General features: G+C 44.0%; 2 protein-coding genes across 2 annotated transcripts; both read left to right on the forward strand.

Moving 5' to 3' along the window:
- The first annotated feature begins 323 nt into the window (after nt 1-323).
- On the forward strand, nt 324-15,286 carry LOC148064356 (nucleoside diphosphate kinase B-like). Its single transcript, XM_087808874.1, has 5 exons — nt 324-391; nt 14,596-14,714; nt 14,779-14,880; nt 14,935-15,047; nt 15,115-15,286. The coding sequence occupies exons 2-5, from the start codon at nt 14,598-14,600 to the stop codon at nt 15,230-15,232; spliced, it is 450 nt and encodes a 149-aa protein (XP_087665000.1). The 5' UTR covers nt 324-391; nt 14,596-14,597; the 3' UTR covers nt 15,233-15,286.
- A 4,032-nt stretch (nt 15,287-19,318) lies between these two features.
- On the forward strand, nt 19,319-21,308 carry LOC148064357 (keratin, type I cytoskeletal 13-like). The gene is made up of 7 exons (XM_087808858.1): nt 19,319-19,827; nt 19,906-19,988; nt 20,059-20,215; nt 20,271-20,432; nt 20,504-20,629; nt 20,699-20,922; nt 21,000-21,308. The coding sequence occupies exons 1-7, from the start codon at nt 19,348-19,350 to the stop codon at nt 21,223-21,225; spliced, it is 1,458 nt and encodes a 485-aa protein (XP_087664984.1). The 5' UTR covers nt 19,319-19,347; the 3' UTR covers nt 21,226-21,308.
- Nucleotides 21,309-21,781: the final 473 nt, after the last annotated feature.

Genomic DNA, 21,781 nt, shown 5'->3' on the forward strand with positions numbered 1-21,781 from the left:
ACTGTCAATCATTACCAATTTCCCAGTTATTTTGAAAAAAAAATAATTTTTTTGATCAAATAGTTGAAGTAGTTTTAAGAAAAAGTTTTGCAAGTTTGTATCATATAAACAAAAATAAAAGCATTTTAAATGTTGATTTTAAATTAAAAAATTCAATTTACAAAAAGATCAACGAGGTCAGAAGAAAAATTCGCTGCGACTCGGAAACACAAACACACACACACACACACGCAGCTGTCACCCACACTTTGGTGCCCCCCCTCGCCTCCCACCATCAGCTGTCACCCCCCCACACCCCGGCTCTATAAAGGGAGACCCTCCTCTGGTTCAAGCCGTCGCCACCTCCTCCGCACTCTTGCCGTCCTCGTCCTCCCGAACCCTCAAACTTCAGGTACTTTCTTCTTCTTCTTTATCACTACTTTCAAATTCATTTGTACTTAGAAAAGTACTCAAAGATACTTTAGCAGCTGTTTGGTGGTACTGCAGTAGTTTTCAATGCAAGATTGTTATGTTTTGTGTAGAACTCGCCTCTTCATGTTGTATTTATAACCTTAGGATAGATTAGCCAATCAGGCAACAGCTGCAGGTCACATGTCAACAGATGCTCGTGTCTCTCGAACATAAAAGTCTTTCACTGAGACCAGCAGACACACCCTAATATGAAACATGTGTCGCCCACTGCTCTCATGCCTAGAGTGTCGCCCTCTACTGTTACTATAGTGTCTTCCTCTACTGTTACTATAGTGTCGCCCTCTACTGTTACTATAGTGTCTTCCTCTACTGTTACTATAGTGTCGCCCTCTACTGTTACTATAGTGTCTCCCTCTACTGTTACTATAGTGTCGCCCTCTACTGTTACTATAGTGTCTCCCTCTACTGTTACTATAGTGTCTCCCTCTACTGTTACTATAGTGTCTCCCTCTACTGTTACTATAGTGTCTCCCTCTACTGTTACTATAGTGTCTCCCTCTACTGTTACTATAGTGTCGCCCTCTACTGTTACTATAGTGTCTCCCTCTACTGTTACTATAGTGTCTCCCTCTACTGTTACTATAGTGTCTCCCTCTATTGTTACTATAGTGTCGCCCTCTACTGTTACTATAGTGTCGCCCTCTACTGTTACTATAGTGTCTCCCTCTACTGTTACTATAGTGTCGCCCTCTACTGTTACTATAGTGTCTCCCTCTACTGTTACTATAGTGTCGCCCTCTACTGTTACTATAGTGTCTCCCTCTACTGTTACTATAGTGTCTCCCTCTACTGTTACTATAGTGTCTCCCTCTACTGTTACTATAGTGTCGCCCTCTACTGTTACTATAGTGTCTCCCTCTACTGTTACTATAGTGTCTCCCTCTACTGTTACTATAGTGTCTCCCTCTACTGTTACTATAGTGTCGCCCTCTACTGTTACTATAGTGTCTCCCTCTACTGTGACTATAGTGTCGCCCTCTACTGTTACTATAGTGTCTCCCTCTACTGTTACTATAGTGTCGCCCTCTACTGTTACTATAGTGTCGCCCTCTACTGTTACTATAGTGTCGCCCTCTACTGTTACTATAGTGTCGCCCTCTACTGTTACTATAGTGTCTCCCTCTACTGTTACTATAGTGTCTCCCTCTACTGTTACTATAGTGTCGCCCTCTACTGTTACTATAGTGTCGCCCTCTACTGTTACTATAGTGTCTCCCTCTACTGTTACTATAGTGTCGCCCTCTACTGTTACTATAGTGTCTCCCTCTACTGTTACTATAGTGTCGCCCTGTACTTTAATTATAGTGTCTCCCTCTACTGTTACTGTAGTGTCGCCCTCTACTGTTACTATAGTGTCTCCCTCTACTGTTACTATAGTGTCGCCCTGTACTTTAATTATAGTGTCTCCCTCTACTGTTACTATAGTGTCGCCCTCTACTGTTACTATAGTGTCGCCCTCTACTGTTACTATAGTGTCTCCCTCTACTGTTACTGTAGTGTCGCCCTCTACTGTTACTATAGTGTCGCCCTCTACTGTTACTATAGTGTCGCCCTCTAATGTTACTATAGTGTCGCCCTCTACTGTTACTATAGTGTCTCCCTCTACTGTTACTATAGTGTCGCCCTCTACTGTTACTATAGTGTCGCCCTCTACTGTTACTATAGTGTCGCCCTCTACTGTTACTATAGTGTCGCCCTCTACTGTTACTATAGTGTCGCCCTGTACTTTAATTATAGTGTCGCCCTCTACTGTTACTATAGTGTCTCCCTCTACTGTTACTATAGTGTCTCCCTCTACTGTTACTATAGTGTCGCCCTCTACTGTTACTATAGTGTCTCCCTCAACTGTTACTATAGTGTCGCCCTGTACTTTAATTATAGTGTCTCCCTCTACTGTTACTATAGTGTCGCCCTCTACTGTTACTATAGTGTCTCCCTCTACTGTTACTATAGTGTCGCCCTCTACTGTTACTATAGTGTCTCCCTCAACTGTTACTATAGTGTCTCCCTCTACTGTTACTATAGTGTCGCCCTGTACTTTAATTATAGTGTCGCCCTCTACTGTTACTATAGTGTCGCCCTGTACTTTAATTATAGTGTCGCCCTCTACTGTTACTATAGTGTCGCCCTCTACTGTTACTATAGTGTCGCCCTGTACTTTAATTATAGTGTCGCCCTCTACTGTTACTATAGTGTCGCCCTGTACTTTAATTATAGTGTCGCCCTCTACTGTTACTATAGTGTCGCCCTCTACTGTTACTATAGTGTCGCCCTGTACTTTAATTATAGTGTCGCCCTCTACTGTTACTATAGTGTCGCCCTGTACTTTAATTATAGTGTCGCCCTCTACTGTTACTATAGTGTCTCCCTCTACTGTTACTATAGTGTCTCCCTCTACTGTTACTATAGTGTCGCCCTCTACTGTTACTATAGTGTCTCCCTCTACTGTTACTATAGTGTCGCCCTCTACTGTTACTATAGTGTCGCCCTCTACTGTTACTATAGTGTCTCCCTCTACTGTTACTATAGTGTCGCCCTCTACTGTTACTATAGTGTCGCCCTCTACTGTTACTATAGTGTCGCCCTGTACTTTAATTATAGTGTCGCCCTCTACTGTTACTATAGTGTCTCCCTCTACTGTTACTATAGTGTCGCCCTGTACTTTAATTATAGTGTCGCCCTCTACTGTTACTATAGTGTCTCCCTCTACTGTTACTATAGTGTCGCCCTCTACTGTTACTGTAGTGTCTCCCTCTACTGTTACTATAGTGTCGCCCTGTACTTTAATTATAGTGTCTCCCTCTACTGTTACTGTAGTGTCGCCCTCTACTGTTACTATAGTGTCGCCCTCTACTGTTACTATAGTGTCGCCCTCTACTGTTACTATAGTGTCTCCCTCTACTGTTACTATAGTGTCGCCCTGTACTTTAATTATAGTGTCTCCCTCTACTGTTACTGTAGTGTCACCCTCTACTGTTACTATAGTGTCGCCCTCTACTGTTACTATAGTGTCGCCCTCTACTGTTACTATAGTGTCGCCCTCTACTGTTACTATAGCGTCGCCCTCTACTGTTACTATAGTGTCTCCCTCTACTGTTACTATAGTGTCGCCCTCTACTGTTACTATAGTGTCTCCCTCTACTGTTACTATAGTGTCGCCCTCTACTGTTACTATAGTGTCTCCCTCTACTGTTACTATAGTGTCGCCCTCTACTGTTACTATAGTGTCGCCCTCTACTGTTACTATAGTGTCGCCCTCTACTGTTACTATAGTGTCGCCCTCTACTGTTACTATAGTGTCTCCCTCTACTGTTACTATAGTGTCTCCCTCTACTGTTACTATAGTGTCTCCCTCTACTGTTACTATAGTGTCTCCCTCTACTGTTACTATAGTGTCTCCCTCTACTGTTACTATAGTGTCTCCCTCTACTGTTACTATAGTGTCGCCCTCTACTGTTACTATAGTGTCGCCCTCTACTGTTACTATAGTGTCGCCCTCTACTGTTACTATAGTGTCTCCCTCTACTGTTACTATAGTGTCGCCCTCTACTGTTACTATAGTGTCGCCCTCTACTGTTACTATAGTGTCGCCCTCTACTGTTACTATAGTGTCTCCCTCTACTGTTACTATAGTGTCGCCCTCTACTGTTACTATAGTGTCTCCCTCTACTGTTACTATAGTGTCGCCCTCTACTGTTACTATAGTGTCTCCCTCTACTGTTACTATAGTGTCGCCCTCTACTGTAACTATAGTGTCTCCCTCTACTGTTACTATAGTGTCTCCCTCTACTGTAACTATAGTGTCTCCCTCTACTGTTACTATAGTGTCGCCCTCTACTGTTACTATAGTGTCTCCCTCTACTGTTACTATAGTGTCGCCCTCTACTGTTACTATAGTGTCTCCCTCTACTGTTACTATAGTGTCGCCCTCTACTGTTACTATAGTGTCTCCCTCTACTGTTACTATAGTGTCTCCCTCTACTGTTACTATAGTGTCGCCCTCTACTGTTACTATAGTGTCTCCCTCTACTGTTACTATAGTGTCGCCCTCTACTGTTACTATAGTGTCTCCCTCAACTGTTACTATAGTGTCTCCCTCTACTGTTACTATAGTGTCGCCCTCTACTGTTACTATAGTGTCTCCCTCTACTGTTACTATAGTGTCGCCCTCTACTGTTACTATAGTGTCTCCCTCTACTGTTACTATAGTGTCTCCCTCTACTGTTACTATAGTGTCTCCCTCTACTGTTACTATAGTGTCGCCCTCTACTGTTACTGTAGTGTCTCCCTCTACTGTTACTATAGTGTCTCCCTCTACTGTTACTATAGTGTCTCCCTCTACTGTTACTATAGTGTCGCCCTCTACTGTTACTATAGTGTCTCCCTCTACTGTTACTATAGTGTCGCCCTCTACTGTTACTATAGTGTCGCCCTCTACTGTTACTATAGTGTCGCCCTCTACTGTTACTATAGTGTCGCCCTCTACTGTTACTATAGTGTCTCCCTCTACTGTTACTATAGTGTCTCCCTCTACTGTTACTATAGTGTCGCCCTGTACTTTAATTATAGTGTCTCCCTCTACTGTTACTGTAGTGTCGCCCTCTACTGTTACTATAGTGTCTCCCTCTACTGTTACTATAGTGTCGCCCTGTACTTTAATTATAGTGTCTCCCTCTACTGTTACTATAGTGTCGCCCTCTACTGTTACTATAGTGTCTCCCTCTACTGTTACTGTAGTGTCGCCCTCTACTGTTACTATAGTGTCGCCCTCTACTGTTACTATAGTGTCGCCCTCTAATGTTACTATAGTGTCGCCCTCTACTGTTACTATAGTGTCTCCCTCTACTGTTACTATAGTGTCGCCCTCTACTGTTACTATAGTGTCGCCCTCTACTGTTACTATAGTGTCGCCCTCTACTGTTACTATAGTGTCGCCCTCTACTGTTACTATAGTGTCGCCCTGTACTTTAATTATAGTGTCGCCCTCTACTGTTACTATAGTGTCTCCCTCTACTGTTACTATAGTGTCTCCCTCTACTGTTACTATAGTGTCGCCCTCTACTGTTACTATAGTGTCTCCCTCAACTGTTACTATAGTGTCGCCCTGTACTTTAATTATAGTGTCTCCCTCTACTGTTACTATAGTGTCGCCCTCTACTGTTACTATAGTGTCTCCCTCTACTGTTACTATAGTGTCGCCCTCTACTGTTACTATAGTGTCTCCCTCAACTGTTACTATAGTGTCTCCCTCTACTGTTACTATAGTGTCGCCCTGTACTTTAATTATAGTGTCGCCCTCTACTGTTACTATAGTGTCGCCCTGTACTTTAATTATAGTGTCGCCCTCTACTGTTACTATAGTGTCGCCCTCTACTGTTACTATAGTGTCGCCCTGTACTTTAATTATAGTGTCGCCCTCTACTGTTACTATAGTGTCGCCCTGTACTTTAATTATAGTGTCGCCCTCTACTGTTACTATAGTGTCGCCCTCTACTGTTACTATAGTGTCGCCCTGTACTTTAATTATAGTGTCGCCCTCTACTGTTACTATAGTGTCGCCCTGTACTTTAATTATAGTGTCGCCCTCTACTGTTACTATAGTGTCTCCCTCTACTGTTACTATAGTGTCTCCCTCTACTGTTACTATAGTGTCGCCCTCTACTGTTACTATAGTGTCTCCCTCTACTGTTACTATAGTGTCGCCCTCTACTGTTACTATAGTGTCGCCCTCTACTGTTACTATAGTGTCTCCCTCTACTGTTACTATAGTGTCGCCCTCTACTGTTACTATAGTGTCGCCCTCTACTGTTACTATAGTGTCGCCCTGTACTTTAATTATAGTGTCGCCCTCTACTGTTACTATAGTGTCTCCCTCTACTGTTACTATAGTGTCGCCCTGTACTTTAATTATAGTGTCGCCCTCTACTGTTACTATAGTGTCTCCCTCTACTGTTACTATAGTGTCGCCCTCTACTGTTACTGTAGTGTCTCCCTCTACTGTTACTATAGTGTCGCCCTGTACTTTAATTATAGTGTCTCCCTCTACTGTTACTGTAGTGTCGCCCTCTACTGTTACTATAGTGTCGCCCTCTACTGTTACTATAGTGTCGCCCTCTACTGTTACTATAGTGTCTCCCTCTACTGTTACTATAGTGTCGCCCTGTACTTTAATTATAGTGTCTCCCTCTACTGTTACTGTAGTGTCACCCTCTACTGTTACTATAGTGTCGCCCTCTACTGTTACTATAGTGTCGCCCTCTACTGTTACTATAGTGTCGCCCTCTACTGTTACTATAGTGTCGCCCTCTACTGTTACTATAGTGTCTCCCTCTACTGTTACTATAGTGTCGCCCTCTACTGTTACTATAGTGTCTCCCTCTACTGTTACTATAGTGTCGCCCTCTACTGTTACTATAGTGTCTCCCTCTACTGTTACTATAGTGTCGCCCTCTACTGTTACTATAGTGTCGCCCTCTACTGTTACTATAGTGTCGCCCTCTACTGTTACTATAGTGTCGCCCTCTACTGTTACTATAGTGTCTCCCTCTACTGTTACTATAGTGTCGCCCTCTACTGTTACTATAGTGTCTCCCTCTACTGTTACTATAGTGTCTCCCTCTACTGTTACTATAGTGTCGCCCTCTACTGTTACTATAGTGTCTCCCTCTACTGTTACTATAGTGTCGCCCTCTACTGTTACTATAGTGTCTCCCTCTACTGTTACTATAGTGTCTCCCTCTACTGTTACTATAGTGTCTCCCTCTACTGTTACTATAGTGTCTCCCTCTACTGTTACTATAGTGTCTCCCTCTACTGTTACTATAGTGTCTCCCTCTACTGTTACTATAGTGTCTCCCTCTACTGTTACTATAGTGTCTCCCTCTACTGTTACTATAGTGTCGCCCTCTACTGTTACTATAGTGTCGCCCTCTACTGTTACTATAGTGTCGCCCTCTACTGTTACTATAGTGTCTCCCTCTACTGTTACTATAGTGTCGCCCTCTACTGTTACTATAGTGTCGCCCTCTACTGTTACTATAGTGTCGCCCTCTACTGTTACTATAGTGTCTCCCTCTACTGTTACTATAGTGTCGCCCTCTACTGTTACTATAGTGTCTCCCTCTACTGTTACTATAGTGTCGCCCTCTACTGTTACTATAGTGTCTCCCTCTACTGTTACTATAGTGTCGCCCTCTACTGTAACTATAGTGTCTCCCTCTACTGTTACTATAGTGTCTCCCTCTACTGTAACTATAGTGTCTCCCTCTACTGTTACTATAGTGTCGCCCTCTACTGTTACTATAGTGTCTCCCTCTACTGTTACTATAGTGTCGCCCTCTACTGTTACTATAGTGTCTCCCTCTACTGTTACTATAGTGTCGCCCTCTACTGTTACTATAGTGTCTCCCTCTACTGTTACTATAGTGTCTCCCTCTACTGTTACTATAGTGTCGCCCTCTACTGTTACTATAGTGTCTCCCTCTACTGTTACTATAGTGTCGCCCTCTACTGTTACTATAGTGTCTCCCTCAACTGTTACTATAGTGTCTCCCTCTACTGTTACTATAGTGTCGCCCTCTACTGTTACTATAGTGTCTCCCTCTACTGTTACTATAGTGTCGCCCTCTACTGTTACTATAGTGTCTCCCTCTACTGTTACTATAGTGTCTCCCTCTACTGTTACTATAGTGTCTCCCTCTACTGTTACTATAGTGTCGCCCTCTACTGTTACTATAGTGTCGCCCTCTACTGTTACTATAGTGTCTCCCTCTACTGTTACTATAGTGTCGCCCTCTACTGTTACTATAGTGTCTCCCTCAACTGTTACTATAGTGTCTCCCTCTACTGTTACTATAGTGTCTCCCTCTACTGTTACTATAGTGTCGCCCTCTACTGTTACTATAGTGTCTCCCTCAACTGTTACTATAGTGTCTCCCTCTACTGTTACTATAGTGTCGCCCTGTACTTTAATTATAGTGTCGCCCTCTACTGTTACTATAGTGTCGCCCTCTACTGTTACTATAGTGTCGCCCTGTACTTTAATTATAGTGTCGCCCTCTACTGTTACTATAGTGTCGCCCTGTACTTTAATTATAGTGTCGCCCTCTACTGTTACTATAGTGTCGCCCTGTACTTTAATTATAGTGTCGCCCTCTACTGTTACTATAGTGTCTCCCTCTACTGTTACTATAGTGTCTCCCTCTACTGTTACTATAGTGTCGCCCTCTACTGTTACTATAGTGTCGCCCTGTACTTTAATTATAGTGTCGCCCTCTACTGTTACTATAGTGTCTCCCTCTACTGTTACTATAGTGTCGCCCTGTACTTTAATTATAGTGTCGCCCTCTACTGTTACTATAGTGTCGCCCTGTACTTTAATTATAGTGTCGCCCTCTACTGTTACTATAGTGTCTCCCTCTACTGTTACTATAGTGTCGCCCTGTACTTTAATTATAGTGTCTCCCTCTACTGTTACTGTAGTGTCGCCCTCTACTGTTACTATAGTGTCTCCCTCTACTGTTACTATAGTGTCGCCCTCTACTGTTACTATAGTGTCGCCCTCTACTGTTACTATAGTGTCTCCCTCTACTGTTACTATAGTGTCTCCCTCTACTGTTACTATAGTGTCGCCCTGTACTTTAATTATAGTGTCTCCCTCTACTGTTACTGTAGTGTCACCCTCTACTGTTACTATAGTGTCGCCCTCTACTGTTACTATAGTGTCGCCCTCTACTGTTACTATAGTGTCGCCCTCTAATGTTACTATAGTGTCGCCCTCTACTGTTACTATAGTGTCTCCCTCTACTGTTACTATAGTGTCTCCCTCTACTGTTACTATAGTGTCGCCCTCTACTGTTACTATAGTGTCGCCCTGTACTTTAATTATAGTGTCGCCCTCTACTGTTACTATAGTGTCTCCCTCTACTGTTACTATAGTGTCGCCCTGTACTTTAATTATAGTGTCGCCCTCTACTGTTACTATAGTGTCGCCCTGTACTTTAATTATAGTGTCGCCCTCTACTGTTACTATAGTGTCTCCCTCTACTGTTACTATAGTGTCGCCCTGTACTTTAATTATAGTGTCTCCCTCTACTGTTACTGTAGTGTCTCCCTCTACTGTTACTATAGTGTCGCCCTGTACTTTAATTATAGTGTCTCCCTCTACTGTTACTGTAGTGTCGCCCTCTACTGTTACTATAGTGTCGCCCTCTACTGTTACTATAGTGTCTCCCTCTACTGTTACTATAGTGTCTCCCTCTACTGTTACTATAGTGTCGCCCTGTACTTTAATTATAGTGTCTCCCTCTACTGTTACTGTAGTGTCACCCTCTACTGTTACTATAGTGTCGCCCTCTACTGTTACTATAGTGTCGCCCTCTACTGTTACTATAGTGTCGCCCTCTACTGTTACTATAGTGTCGCCCTCTACTGTTACTATAGTGTCTCCCTGTACTTTAATTATAGTGTCGCCCTCTACTGTTACTATAGTGTCTCCCTCTACTGTTACTATAGTGTCGCCCTCTACTGTTACTATAGTGTCTCCCTCTACTGTTACTATAGTGTCGCCCTCTACTGTTACTATAGTGTCTCCCTCTACTGTTACTATAGTGTCGCCCTCTACTGTTACTATAGTGTCTCCCTCTACTGTTACTATAGTGTCGCCCTCTACTGTTACTATAGTGTCTCCCTCTACTGTTACTATAGTGTCGCCCTCTACTGTTACTATAGTGTCTCCCTCTACTGTTACTATAGTGTCGCCCTCTACTGTTACTATAGTGTCGCCCTCTACTGTTACTATAGTGTCGCCCTCTACTGTTACTATAGTGTCGCCCTCTACTGTTACTATAGTGTCTCCCTCTACTGTTACTATAGTGTCGCCCTCTACTGTTACTATAGTGTCTCCCTCTACTGTTACTATAGTGTCGCCCTCTACTGTTACTATAGTGTCTCCCTCTACTGTTACTATAGTGTCGCCCTCTACTGTTACTATAGTGTCTCCCTCTACTGTTACTATAGTGTCTCCCTCAACTGTTACTATAGTGTCGCCCTCTACTGTTACTATAGTGTCTCCCTCTACTGTTACTATAGTGTCGCCCTCTACTGTTACTATAGTGTCGCCCTCTACTGTTACTATAGTGTCGCCCTGTACTTTAATTATAGTGTCGCCCTCTACTGTTACTATAGTGTCTCCCTCTACTGTTACTATAGTGTCGCCCTGTACTTTAATTATAGTGTCTCCCTCTACTGTTACTGTAGTGTCGCCCTGTACTTTAATTATAGTGTCTCCCTCTACTGTTACTGTAGTGTCGCCCTGTACTTTAATTATAGTGTCTCCCTCTACTGTTACTGTAGTGTCGCCCTCTACTGTTACTATAGTGTCGCCCTCTACTGTTACTATAGTGTCGCCCTCTACTGTTACTATAGTGTCTCCCTCTACTGTTACTATAGTGTCTCCCTCTACTGTTACTATAGTGTCGCCCTGTACTTTAATTATAGTGTCTCCCTCTACTGTTACTGTAGTGTCACCCTCTACTGTTACTATAGTGTCGCCCTCTACTATTACTATAGTGTCGCCCTCTACTGTTACTATAGTGTCGCCCTCTACTGTTACTATAGTGTCGCCCTCTACTGTTACTATAGTGTCTCCCTGTACTTTAATTATAGTGTCGCCCTCTACTGTTACTATAGTGTCTCCCTCTACTGTTACTATAGTGTCGCCCTCTACTGTTACTATAGTGTCTCCCTCTACTGTTACTATAGTGTCGCCCTCTACTGTTACTATAGTGTCTCCCTCTACTGTTACTATAGTGTCGCCCTCTACTGTTACTATAGTGTCTCCCTCTACTGTTACTATAGTGTCGCCCTCTACTGTTACTATAGTGTCTCCCTCTACTGTTACTATAGTGTCGCCCTCTACTGTTACTATAGTGTCTCCCTCTACTGTTACTATAGTGTCGCCCTCTACTGTTACTATAGTGTCGCCCTCTACTGTTACTATAGTGTCGCCCTCTACTGTTACTATAGTGTCGCCCTCTACTGTTACTATAGTGTCTCCCTCTACTGTTACTATAGTGTCGCCCTCTACTGTTACTATAGTGTCTCCCTCTACTGTTACTATAGTGTCGCCCTCTACTGTTACTATAGTGTCTCCCTCTACTGTTACTATAGTGTCGCCCTCTACTGTTACTATAGTGTCTCCCTCTACTGTTACTATAGTGTCTCCCTCAACTGTTACTATAGTGTCGCCCTCTACTGTTACTATAGTGTCTCCCTCTACTGTTACTATAGTGTCGCCCTCTACTGTTACTATAGTGTCGCCCTCTACTGTTACTATAGTGTCGCCCTCTACTGTTACTATAGTGTCTCCCTCTACTGTTACTATAGTGTCTCCCTCTACTGTTACTATAGTGTCGCCCTGTACTTTAATTATAGTGTCTCCCTCTACTGTTACTGTAGTGTCACCCTCTACTGTTACTATAGTGTCGCCCTCTACTGTTACTATAGTGTCGCCCTCTACTGTTACTATAGTGTCGCCCTCTACTGTTACTATAGTGTCGCCCTCTACTGTTACTATAGTGTCTCCCTCTACTGTTACTATAGTGTCGCCCTCTACTGTTACTATAGTGTCTCCCTCTACTGTTACTATAGTGTCGCCCTCTACTGTTACTATAGTGTCTCCCTCTACTGTTACTATAGTGTCGCCCTCTACTGTTACTATAGTGTCTCCCTCTACTGTTACTATAGTGTCGCCCTCTACTGTTACTATAGTGTCTCCCTCTACTGTTACTATAGTGTCTCCCTCTACTGTTACTATAGTGTCGCCCTCTACTGTTACTATAGTGTCTCCCTCTACTGTTACTATAGTGTCGCCCTCTACTGTTACTATAGTGTCGCCCTCTACTGTTACTATAGTGTCGCCCTCTACTGTTACTATAGTGTCGCCCTCTACTGTTACTATAGTGTCTCCCTCTACTGTTACTATAGTGTCGCCCTCTACTGTTACTATAGCGTCTCCCTCTACTGTTACTATAGTGTCGCCCTCTACTGTTACTATAGTGTCTCCCTCTACTGTTACTATAGTGTCGCCCTCTACTGTTACTATAGTGTCTCCCTCTACTGTTACTATAGTGTCGCCCTCTACTGTTACTATAGTGTCTCCCTCTACTGTTACTATAGTGTCGCCCTCTACTGTTACTATAGTGTCTCCCTCTACTGTTACTATAGTGTCGCCCTCTACTGTTACTATAGTGTCTCCCTCTACTGTTACTATAGTGTCGCCCTCTACTGTTACTATAGTGTCGCCCTCTACTGTTACTATAGTGTCGCCCTCTACTGTTACTATAGTGTCGCCCTCTACTGTTACTATAGTGTCGCCCTCTACTGTTACTATAGTGTCGCCCTCTACTGTTACTATAGTGTCGCCCTCTACTGTTACTATAGTGTCGCCCTCTACTGTTACTATAGTGTCGCCCTCTACTGTTACTATAGTGTCTCCCTCTACTGTTACTATAGTGTCGCCCTCTACTGTTACTAGTGTCTCCCTCTACTGTTACTATAGTGTCGCCCTCTACTGTTACTATAGTGTCGCCCTCTACTGTTACTATAGTGTCGCCCTCTACTGTTACTATAGTGTCGCCCTCTACTGTTACTATAGTGTCGCCCTCTACTGTTACTATAGTGTCGCCCTCTACTGTTACTATAGTGTCGCCCTCTACTGTTACTATAGTGTCGCCCTCTACTGTTACTATAGTGTCTCCCTCTACTGTTACTATAGTGTCGCCCTCTACTGTTACTATAGTGTCTCCCTCTATTGTTACTATAGTGTCGCCCTCTACTGTTACTATAGTGTCTCCCTCTACTGTTACTATAGTGTCTCCCTCTACTGTTACTATAGTGTCTCCCTCTACTGTTACTATAGTGTCTCCCTCTACTGTTACTATAGTGTCGCCCTCTACTGTTACTATAGTGTCTCCCTCTATTGTTACTATAGTGTCGCCCTCTACTGTTACTATAGTGTCTCCCTCTACTGTTACTATAGTGTCGCCCTCTACTGTTACTATAGTGTCTCCCTCTATTGTTACTATAGTGTCTCCCTCTACTGTTACTATAGTGTCGCCCTCTACTGTTACTAGTGTCTCCCTCTACTGTTACTATAGTGTCGCCCTCTACTGTTACTATAGTGTCGCCCTCTACTGTTACTATAGTGTCGCCCTCTACTGTTACTATAGTGTCGCCCTCTACTGTTACTATAGTGTCGCCCTCTACTGTTACTATAGTGTCGCCCTCTACTGTTACTATAGTGTCGCCCTCTACTGTTACTATAGTGTCGCCCTCTACTGTTACTATAGTGTCTCCCTCTACTGTTACTATAGTGTCGCCCTCTACTGTTACTATAGTGTCTCCCTCTATTGTTACTATAGTGTCGCCCTCTACTGTTACTATAGTGTCTCCCTCTACTGTTACTATAGTGTCTCCCTCTACTGTTACTATAGTGTCTCCCTCTACTGTTACTATAGTGTCTCCCTCTACTGTTACTATAGTGTCGCCCTCTACTGTTACTATAGTGTCTCCCTCTATTGTTACTATAGTGTCGCCCTCTACTGTTACTATAGTGTCTCCCTCTACTGTTACTATAGTGTCGCCCTCTACTGTTACTATAGTGTCTCCCTCTATTGTTACTATAGTGTCGCCCTCTACTGTTACTATAGTGTCTCCCTCTACTGTTACTATAGTGTCTCCCTCTATTGTTACTATAGTGTCTCCCTCTACTGTTACTATAGTGTCTCCCTCTATTGTTACTATAGTGTCTCCCTCTACTGTTACTATAGTGTCTCCCTCTATTGTTACTATAGTGTCTCCCTCTACTGTTACTATAGTGTCTCCCTCTATTGTTACTATAGTGTCTCCCTCTACTGTTACTATAGTGTCTCCCTCTATTGTTACTATAGTGTCGCCCTCTACTGTTACTATAGTGTCGCCCTCTACTGTTACTATAGTGTCTCCCTCTACTGTTACTATAGTGTCTCCCTCTACTGTTACTATAGTGTCGCCCTCTACTGTCAACATTGTGTCGCCCGCTATCGTGCTGTGGGCGACCCCTCTAATGGTGTTTTTTTGTGGCAGACATGGAGAGAACCTTCATTGCAGTGAAGCCAGACGGCGTCCAGCGCGGCATCTGCGGCGAGATCATCAAGCGTTTCGAGCAGAGAGGCTTCCGATTGGTTGCAGCCAAGTTCATGCAGGTAACAGCAACATTTCGAAGGTGACCCTAGCACTTGACTCACCTGGGATCCCGTCACTGTCCAGGCCTCTGAGGACCACATGAAGAACCACTACCTGGACCTGAAGGACATGCCTTTCTACGCTGGACTCTGCAAGTACATGTCGGGAGGACCCGTCTTCGCCATGGTAAGGTCCTGACCCAGAGTGCGTGACCCCCCGACTCACTGTTTGCTGTCACAGGTGTGGGAGGGGCAGAGCATCGTCAAGCTGGCCAGGATGATGCTGGGCGAGACCAACCCCGCTGACTCCAAGCCCGGAAGCATCCGCGGCGACCTGTGCATCAACATCGGCAGGTAAGACTAGGCTGACCCCCTCACCCCGCGACTCACGAGCCTCAAATCACTGTCTGGTTCTCTGCAGAAACATCATTCACGGCAGCGACACCCTGGAGAACGCCAAGAGGGAGATTGGCCTGTGGTTCAAGGACGAGGAAATGGTGGCGTACACTCCCTGCGCCCAGTCCTGGCTCTACGAGTAACAAGACCACGCAGACCCCGGCAACAGCTCCCTAAAATAAACTGATAAAACAGTACGCTGGAGTTTAAGATGTGTGCGGTGTCGTGTGTTCGTGTCAACACAACAACACAACAACTGTGTTGTGTATCAAAATGAGCAAGTGTAACACAACAGCCACAGGTACGACCGTCATAGGTACGAACTTTAATGGTTTTCACTATAAAGTACATCTTGTTTTCGTAATCATTTCCCGTCACACAGTACACACACTCACACACACTCACACACACACAGACACACCTGTGATGCGACATCCAGATAGACGGATTAATGAGCTGGGAGAGGCTGAACCCTCAGGCAGCTGCCAATCACAGGGATTACTTGGCATGACACGACAACAAATAAACAGTAAATCAGAAACAAAACACACACCCAAAGATGAAAGCACACACAGACACACCCAAGCATGTCCATAGACACACACACACAATCAGTCACAACGACATTTACACAAACACACACATACATATTCACACACATAAATACAAATACACACACATATACACAAAAACATACACAATTGCACACATACAAAAATGCAAAAACACATTTTCACAAAGACACACTACATATACACGCATAAATGGACACATACATATATATACACATACACACACACACATACACACACATATACATACACACACACATACATACACTTACACATACACACACAGACATATACACACACACATACATATACACACATACGCACATACATAAGTAAGTAAGTAATTTATATTTATATAGAGCTTTTCTAGACCAGGGTCACAAAGCGCTTAAACAATCAAAACAATATTCAATAAAGTACATACTTTAAAGGTCAAGATAAAACTGAGAACAACACAGGAGTCTCAGAGAATCAAGTAAAAGCTCAAATAAAAGTGTCTTAAGATGTTTCTTAAAGGAGTCAGTAGATCATCAAACACAGATGTTTCTTGAAGGAGTCAGTAGATCATCAAACACAGATGTTTCTTGAAGGAGTCAGTAGATCATCAAACACAGATGTTTCTTGAAGGAGTCAGTAGATCATCAAACACAGATGTTTCTTGAAGGAGTCAGTAGATCATCAAACACACATGTTTCTTGAAGGAGTCAGTAGATCATCAAACACAGATGTTTCTTGAAGGAGTCAGTAGATCATCAAACACAGATGTATCTTGAAGGAGTCAGTAGATCATCAAACACAGATGTTTCTTAAAGGAGTCAGTAGATCATCAAACACAGATGTTTCTTGAAGGAGTCAGTAGATCATCAAACACAGATGTTTCTTGAAGGAGTCAGTAGATCATCAAACACAGATGTTTCTTGAAGGAGTCAGTAGATCATCAAACACAGATGTTTCTTGAAGGAGTCAGTAGATCATCAAACACAGATGTTTCTTGAAGGAGTCAGTAGATCATCAAACACAGATGTTTCTTAAAGGAGTCAGTAGATCATCAAACACACATGTTTCTTGAAGGAGTCAGTAGATCATCAAACACAGATGTTTCTTGAAGGAGTCAGTAGATCATCAAACACAGATGTATCTTGAAGGAGTCAGTAGATCATCAAACACAGATGTTTCTTAAAGGAGTCAGTAGATCATCAAACACAGATGTTTCTTGAAGGAGTCAGTAGATCATCAAACACAGATGTTTCTTGAAGGAGTCAGTAGATCATCAAACACAGATGTTTCTTGAAGGAGTCAGTAGATCATCAAACACACATGTTTCTTGAAGGAGTCAGTAGATCATCAAACACAGATGTTTCTTGAAGGAGTCAGTAGATCATCAAACACAGATGTATCTTGAAGGAGTCAGTAGATCATCAAACACAGATGTTTCTTAAAGGAGTCAGTAGATCATCAAACACAGATGTTTCTTGAAGGAGTCAGTAGATCATCAAACACAGATGTTTCTTGAAGGAGTCAGTAGATCATCAAACACAGATGTTTCTTGAAGGAGTCAGTAGATCATCAAACACAGATGTTTCTTGAAGGAGTCAGTAGATCATCAAACACAGATGTTTCTTGAAGGAGTCAGTAGATCATCAAACACAGATGTTTCTTGAAGGAGTCAGTAGATCATCAAACACAGATGTTTCTTGAAGGAGTCAGTAGATCATCAAACACACATGTTTCTTGAAGGAGTCAGTAGATCATCAAACACAGATGTTTCTTGAAGGAGTCAGTAGATCATCAAACACAGATGTTTCTTGAAGGAGTCAGTAGATCATCAAACACAGATGTTTCTTGAAGGAGTCAGTAGATCATCAAACACAGATGTTTCTTGAAGGAGTCAGTAGATCATCAAACACACATGTTTCTTGAAGGAGTCAGTAGATCATCAAACACACATGTTTCTTGAAGGAGTCAGTAGATCATCAAACACAGATGTTTCTTGAAGGAGTCAGTAGATCATCAAACACACATGTTTCTTGAAGGAGTCAGTAGATCATCAAACACACATGTTTCTTGAAGGAGTCAGTAGATCATCAAACACAGAGATGGTTCCAAAGCTTAGGAGCAACAGTCTGGAAGGATTTCTCTCCTCTGGTCCGGAAGTCCAGGAACTATCAGTAGATTCTGATCCACAGACCTCAGAGCCCGAGCTGGGGTGTAAGTCTGGATCAGATCATGAAGGTCTGACCATGAATAGATCTGAAAGTAAGAACCAGAATTTTAAAGTTGATCCTGAAAGAAACTGGCAGCCAGTGAAGAGTTTGAAGGATCGGAGAAATGAGTTCTTCTACTAGAGCGGCTCAGAATTCCCCGTTGCAGAGTTCTGAATCAACTGCAGGCACATAAATACATACATACACACATACACTCACACACAAACATACATACACTTAAACATACACACAAATACATACACTTACAAATACATACACTTACACACACACACACATACACAGATACATACACACACACACATACATACACACATACACACATACACACATACACACATACACACACAAACATACATACGTACACTTATACTCTATAAGAACAATATGAAACAGTACAACTGCCTATATAAATATATATAAATATATAATTAATCTTCATAACTAAAGTAACCAAGTGAACTGATGATCTGACGAGCCACCAGTAGAACCTTTATTAAGTAGTTTGCCTCAAAACTTTTGGATTTTACGGAACCTGGTAAATGTCAACCCGGGTGAGTGAAGACATTCCAGGTTCGAGTTTTACTGTCGTTGTTTGTGCGTGTGATGAATGAGGTGAGTTTACTGCAGGAACGCAGATGCAGGACAAACTGTGTTTCAACAAGCACTGATTCATTTATGCGGTAAATATCATATAATTACTCTTACTAGCTCCTAGCAGCTATTTTTTGGTACCAAGTTAACAGGAACGTCAATTCTAACAGAAGGATCTTGAGAACGGCGACACAGTGGCAGTTCTAGGGTCCGCCCTGCAAGTGATTAAGGTTTCACATGAAGGAAAAGGTTAATTGTGTACAAGGAAAGGCCTGAAGCAACATTCCATGGCCTCGCCCCACGACATGAGCACTCTGATCATAAACGGATAATTGTTTTTCGCATGAGTGCAAACTTGTTCTCACAAACATTAACATTTCAAACCTAATCCCAGATCACAGTCTGACACGACAGGCTTGAGCCTTTAGCATGCTAACATTTACTACAGTGATGCTAACATGCCCGAGGGAAGTAACAGTCACAACACTAGTCTCCACGTAGATGCGACGTGTCATCATTTGGTACTCCCATGAGTGGTCCTGGTGTCGGGGGCACCCTCGCAGTAGGTGGTCTGTGCAGCCCAGTGTTTGTCGCATGCGATGCAGAAGACTTTGGCATGAAGCGACTCGAAATGTGTTGCTGCCAGACACCTGACATTCCCTCAAATGTCAGTCCAGTTCAAACTCGCCCTGAAGCTCATTGATCTTTTCTTTCTTGCCATTGCAGTGACACACCCGCTGCGCCCTCGCCCGCGGGGACAGGGTGTAAAGATGCCCCCCCTACAAATCTAATGATATAAAAGAGGGGCAGGTGCTCTTGGGTGTCACTTCTCGTCTCTGAAGCGGACAGACGCTCGCCTCACCTGCAGACATGATGAATTCCTTCCAGCAGAGCTCCTACAGGTCCACGAGTAGTGGTGGACGGTCCAGCGGTGGTGGACGGTCCGGCGGTGGTGGACGCTACAGCAGCGCATCCATGTCTGGAGGTGCTGGTGGGGGTGGCGTCATGATCTCATCAGCCTCTTCAGGCGGCACTAACATGGGTTACGGTGGGTACAGTGGCTTCAGCAGCTCTGGATTTTCCGCCAGTATGGGAGGTGGCGGCGGAGGTGGCGGCGGAGGTGGCGGCGGAGGTGGCGGCGGATGCGAAATTGACATCTCTGCCAACGAGAAGGCCACCATGCAGAACCTGAACGACCGTCTGGCGGCATACCTCGAGAAGGTGCGGAAACTGGAGGCAGCCAACGCAGAGATTGAGCTTAGGATTCGCAACTTCCTCGAAAGCAAGGCTTCCCCATCTTCCCGAGACTACAGTGCCTTCTATGCAACTATTGCAGAGCTGCAGGAAAAGGTAAGAGGTCACAAGGCAACATGCTCATACACTTGAAGGTTTGACACCTTTGTGTTCACAAGGCTTTTCTCTTGACAGATTCAAGCTGCCACCCTAACTAACGGTGGCATCTACCTGGCCATTGACAACGCTAAACTGGCTGCAGACGACTTCCGAATGAAGTGAGCATTTTTCAACATTTTTGACACTGAACATCAGAGCATGGGTGCTGACTCTTGATGCCATCCACAGGTTCGAAAACGAGATGGCCATGCGACAGTCAGTAGAGGCAGACATCAATGGACTCAAGAGGGTTTTGGACGAGCTCACGATGACCAGAAGCGACCTGGAGATGCAGATCGAGGGTCTCAGGGAGGAGCTGGTCTTCCTCAAGAAGAACCACGAGGAGGTGAGAGACTGCCCTGCTGCCTGGGCCACGTCTGACCCGTTTGACTCTGCTGCAGGAACTACTGCAGATGCGGACCCAGATGAGCGGGCAGGTCAACGTTGAGGTGGACTGCCCACCGCAAGAAGATCTTAGCAAAGTTATGGCTGAGATACGTGAACACTATGAGAACGTGGCAAACAAGAGCCGTCGTGACCTGGAGGCTTGGTATAACCAGAAGGTAAGAACATCACCTGGAACCAGGGGCACTAACATCATCATCCTACCATGTGAACATGTGTTTTCCTGCAGTCAGAGGAGTTGAACAAGGAAGTAGCAGTCACCACAGAAACACTGAACACGTCCAAGACCGAAATCACAGACCTCAAGAGGGTTTTGCAGGGGTTGGAAATTGAGTTGCAGTCTCAGCTAAGCATGGTGAGTTCTGCCGCTGTTACTCCTCCTCCTGCTGCTTTCAGCCTCTGTTAACATCCTGCTGCTCCTCAGAAAACATCCCTGGAGGGGACACTAGCTGACACACAGAACCGGTATGCATCGATGCTCAGTGGATTCCAGTTCCAGGTCACAAACATTGAGGGACAGATCGGCCAGCTGAGGCTTGACCTGGAGCGCCAGGCTCAGGAGTACGAACAGCTGCTGGACATCAAGACCCGCCTGGAGATGGAGATCGCAGAGTACCGCCGCCTGTTGGACGGAGAAGGCGGAGCTGGGTGAGTGGTGGTCTGGGGTTGAGACAGGAAACCAAGTGAAAAGAACAAGAGATTGACAGCGAGTGTCTCTCCCACAGCGCCTCCATGTCCTCGTCTTCCAGCATGTCCATGTCCTCGTCGTCTGCCTCCAGATCTGCCTCCTCGGGAGGTGCTGGCTCTGGAGCTGGCGCCTCAAGCGGCAGCAGCAGCAGCACCGCTGCTTCCACTACCACAAAAACAACCAAACAGAAAGTCATCACTGTTGTTGAAGAGATCGTCGATGGAAGGGTGGTCAGCTCCACCTCCACCGAGACCATCGCCTAAAGCACCAGCAGCAGGTTGACTCTGCACCTCCAAGGAGAGCGTCAAATAAAGTCTGTAGAGGTGTCTTAAAATTAAAAAACAAATGTCCTCCTGTGGTTTTTGGCAAAGGTGAAAGGTCAATAGCGCTTTATTAAGGAATTTGCTAGTAGAATCCCTTGGGTGGTACAAAGTGTACATACACACTTTACACCGCTACACACAAAAACAGCCCTGATCGCACACACAAGCACAAGAGGTTTCACAGACTTAGAAACATTCATGCACATACCTACACACACAAGAACACATGCACAATACACACCCATAGAATTAAACGCACACACAAGTCAATACAAAAGGTCAGATATAGATACAATTAAATGCACAGAGACACAATCAAATGTGCACACAGATACAATAAAACGCAAATACACACACATATAGATAGAATTAAAGACGTACGCACACACAAGCAAATACACACACACATATAGATACAATAATCCACACACACAAAAACAAATTAACACACGGATACATTTTAAAGCAAACACAAAAGCAGCACAGAGACATAGGG

Source organism: Callionymus lyra, chromosome 15 (assembly GCF_982586985.1).
Source record: "Callionymus lyra chromosome 15, fCalLyr1.hap1.1, whole genome shotgun sequence".
Lineage (NCBI taxonomy): Eukaryota > Metazoa > Chordata > Actinopteri > Syngnathiformes > Callionymidae > Callionymus > Callionymus lyra.

Excerpts from the sequence above, each read along its gene's own strand:
- LOC148064357 (XM_087808858.1), top strand. The coding sequence starts at position 19,348 with ATGATGAATTCCTTCCAGCAGAGCTCCTACAGGTCCACGAGTAGTGGT. Across the intron at positions 20,216-20,270 it reads TCAAGAAGAACCACGAGGAG|GAACTACTGCAGATGCGGAC; the intron begins GTGAGAGACTGC and ends ACTCTGCTGCAG. Across the intron at positions 20,923-20,999 it reads GACGGAGAAGGCGGAGCTGG|CGCCTCCATGTCCTCGTCTT; the intron begins GTGAGTGGTGGT and ends TCTCTCCCACAG.
- LOC148064356 (XM_087808874.1), top strand. The coding sequence starts at position 14,598 with ATGGAGAGAACCTTCATTGCAGTGAAGCCAGACGGCGTCCAGCGCGGC. Across the intron at positions 14,881-14,934 it reads GAGGACCCGTCTTCGCCATG|GTGTGGGAGGGGCAGAGCAT; the intron begins GTAAGGTCCTGA and ends TTGCTGTCACAG. Across the intron at positions 15,048-15,114 it reads CTGTGCATCAACATCGGCAG|AAACATCATTCACGGCAGCG; the intron begins GTAAGACTAGGC and ends GGTTCTCTGCAG.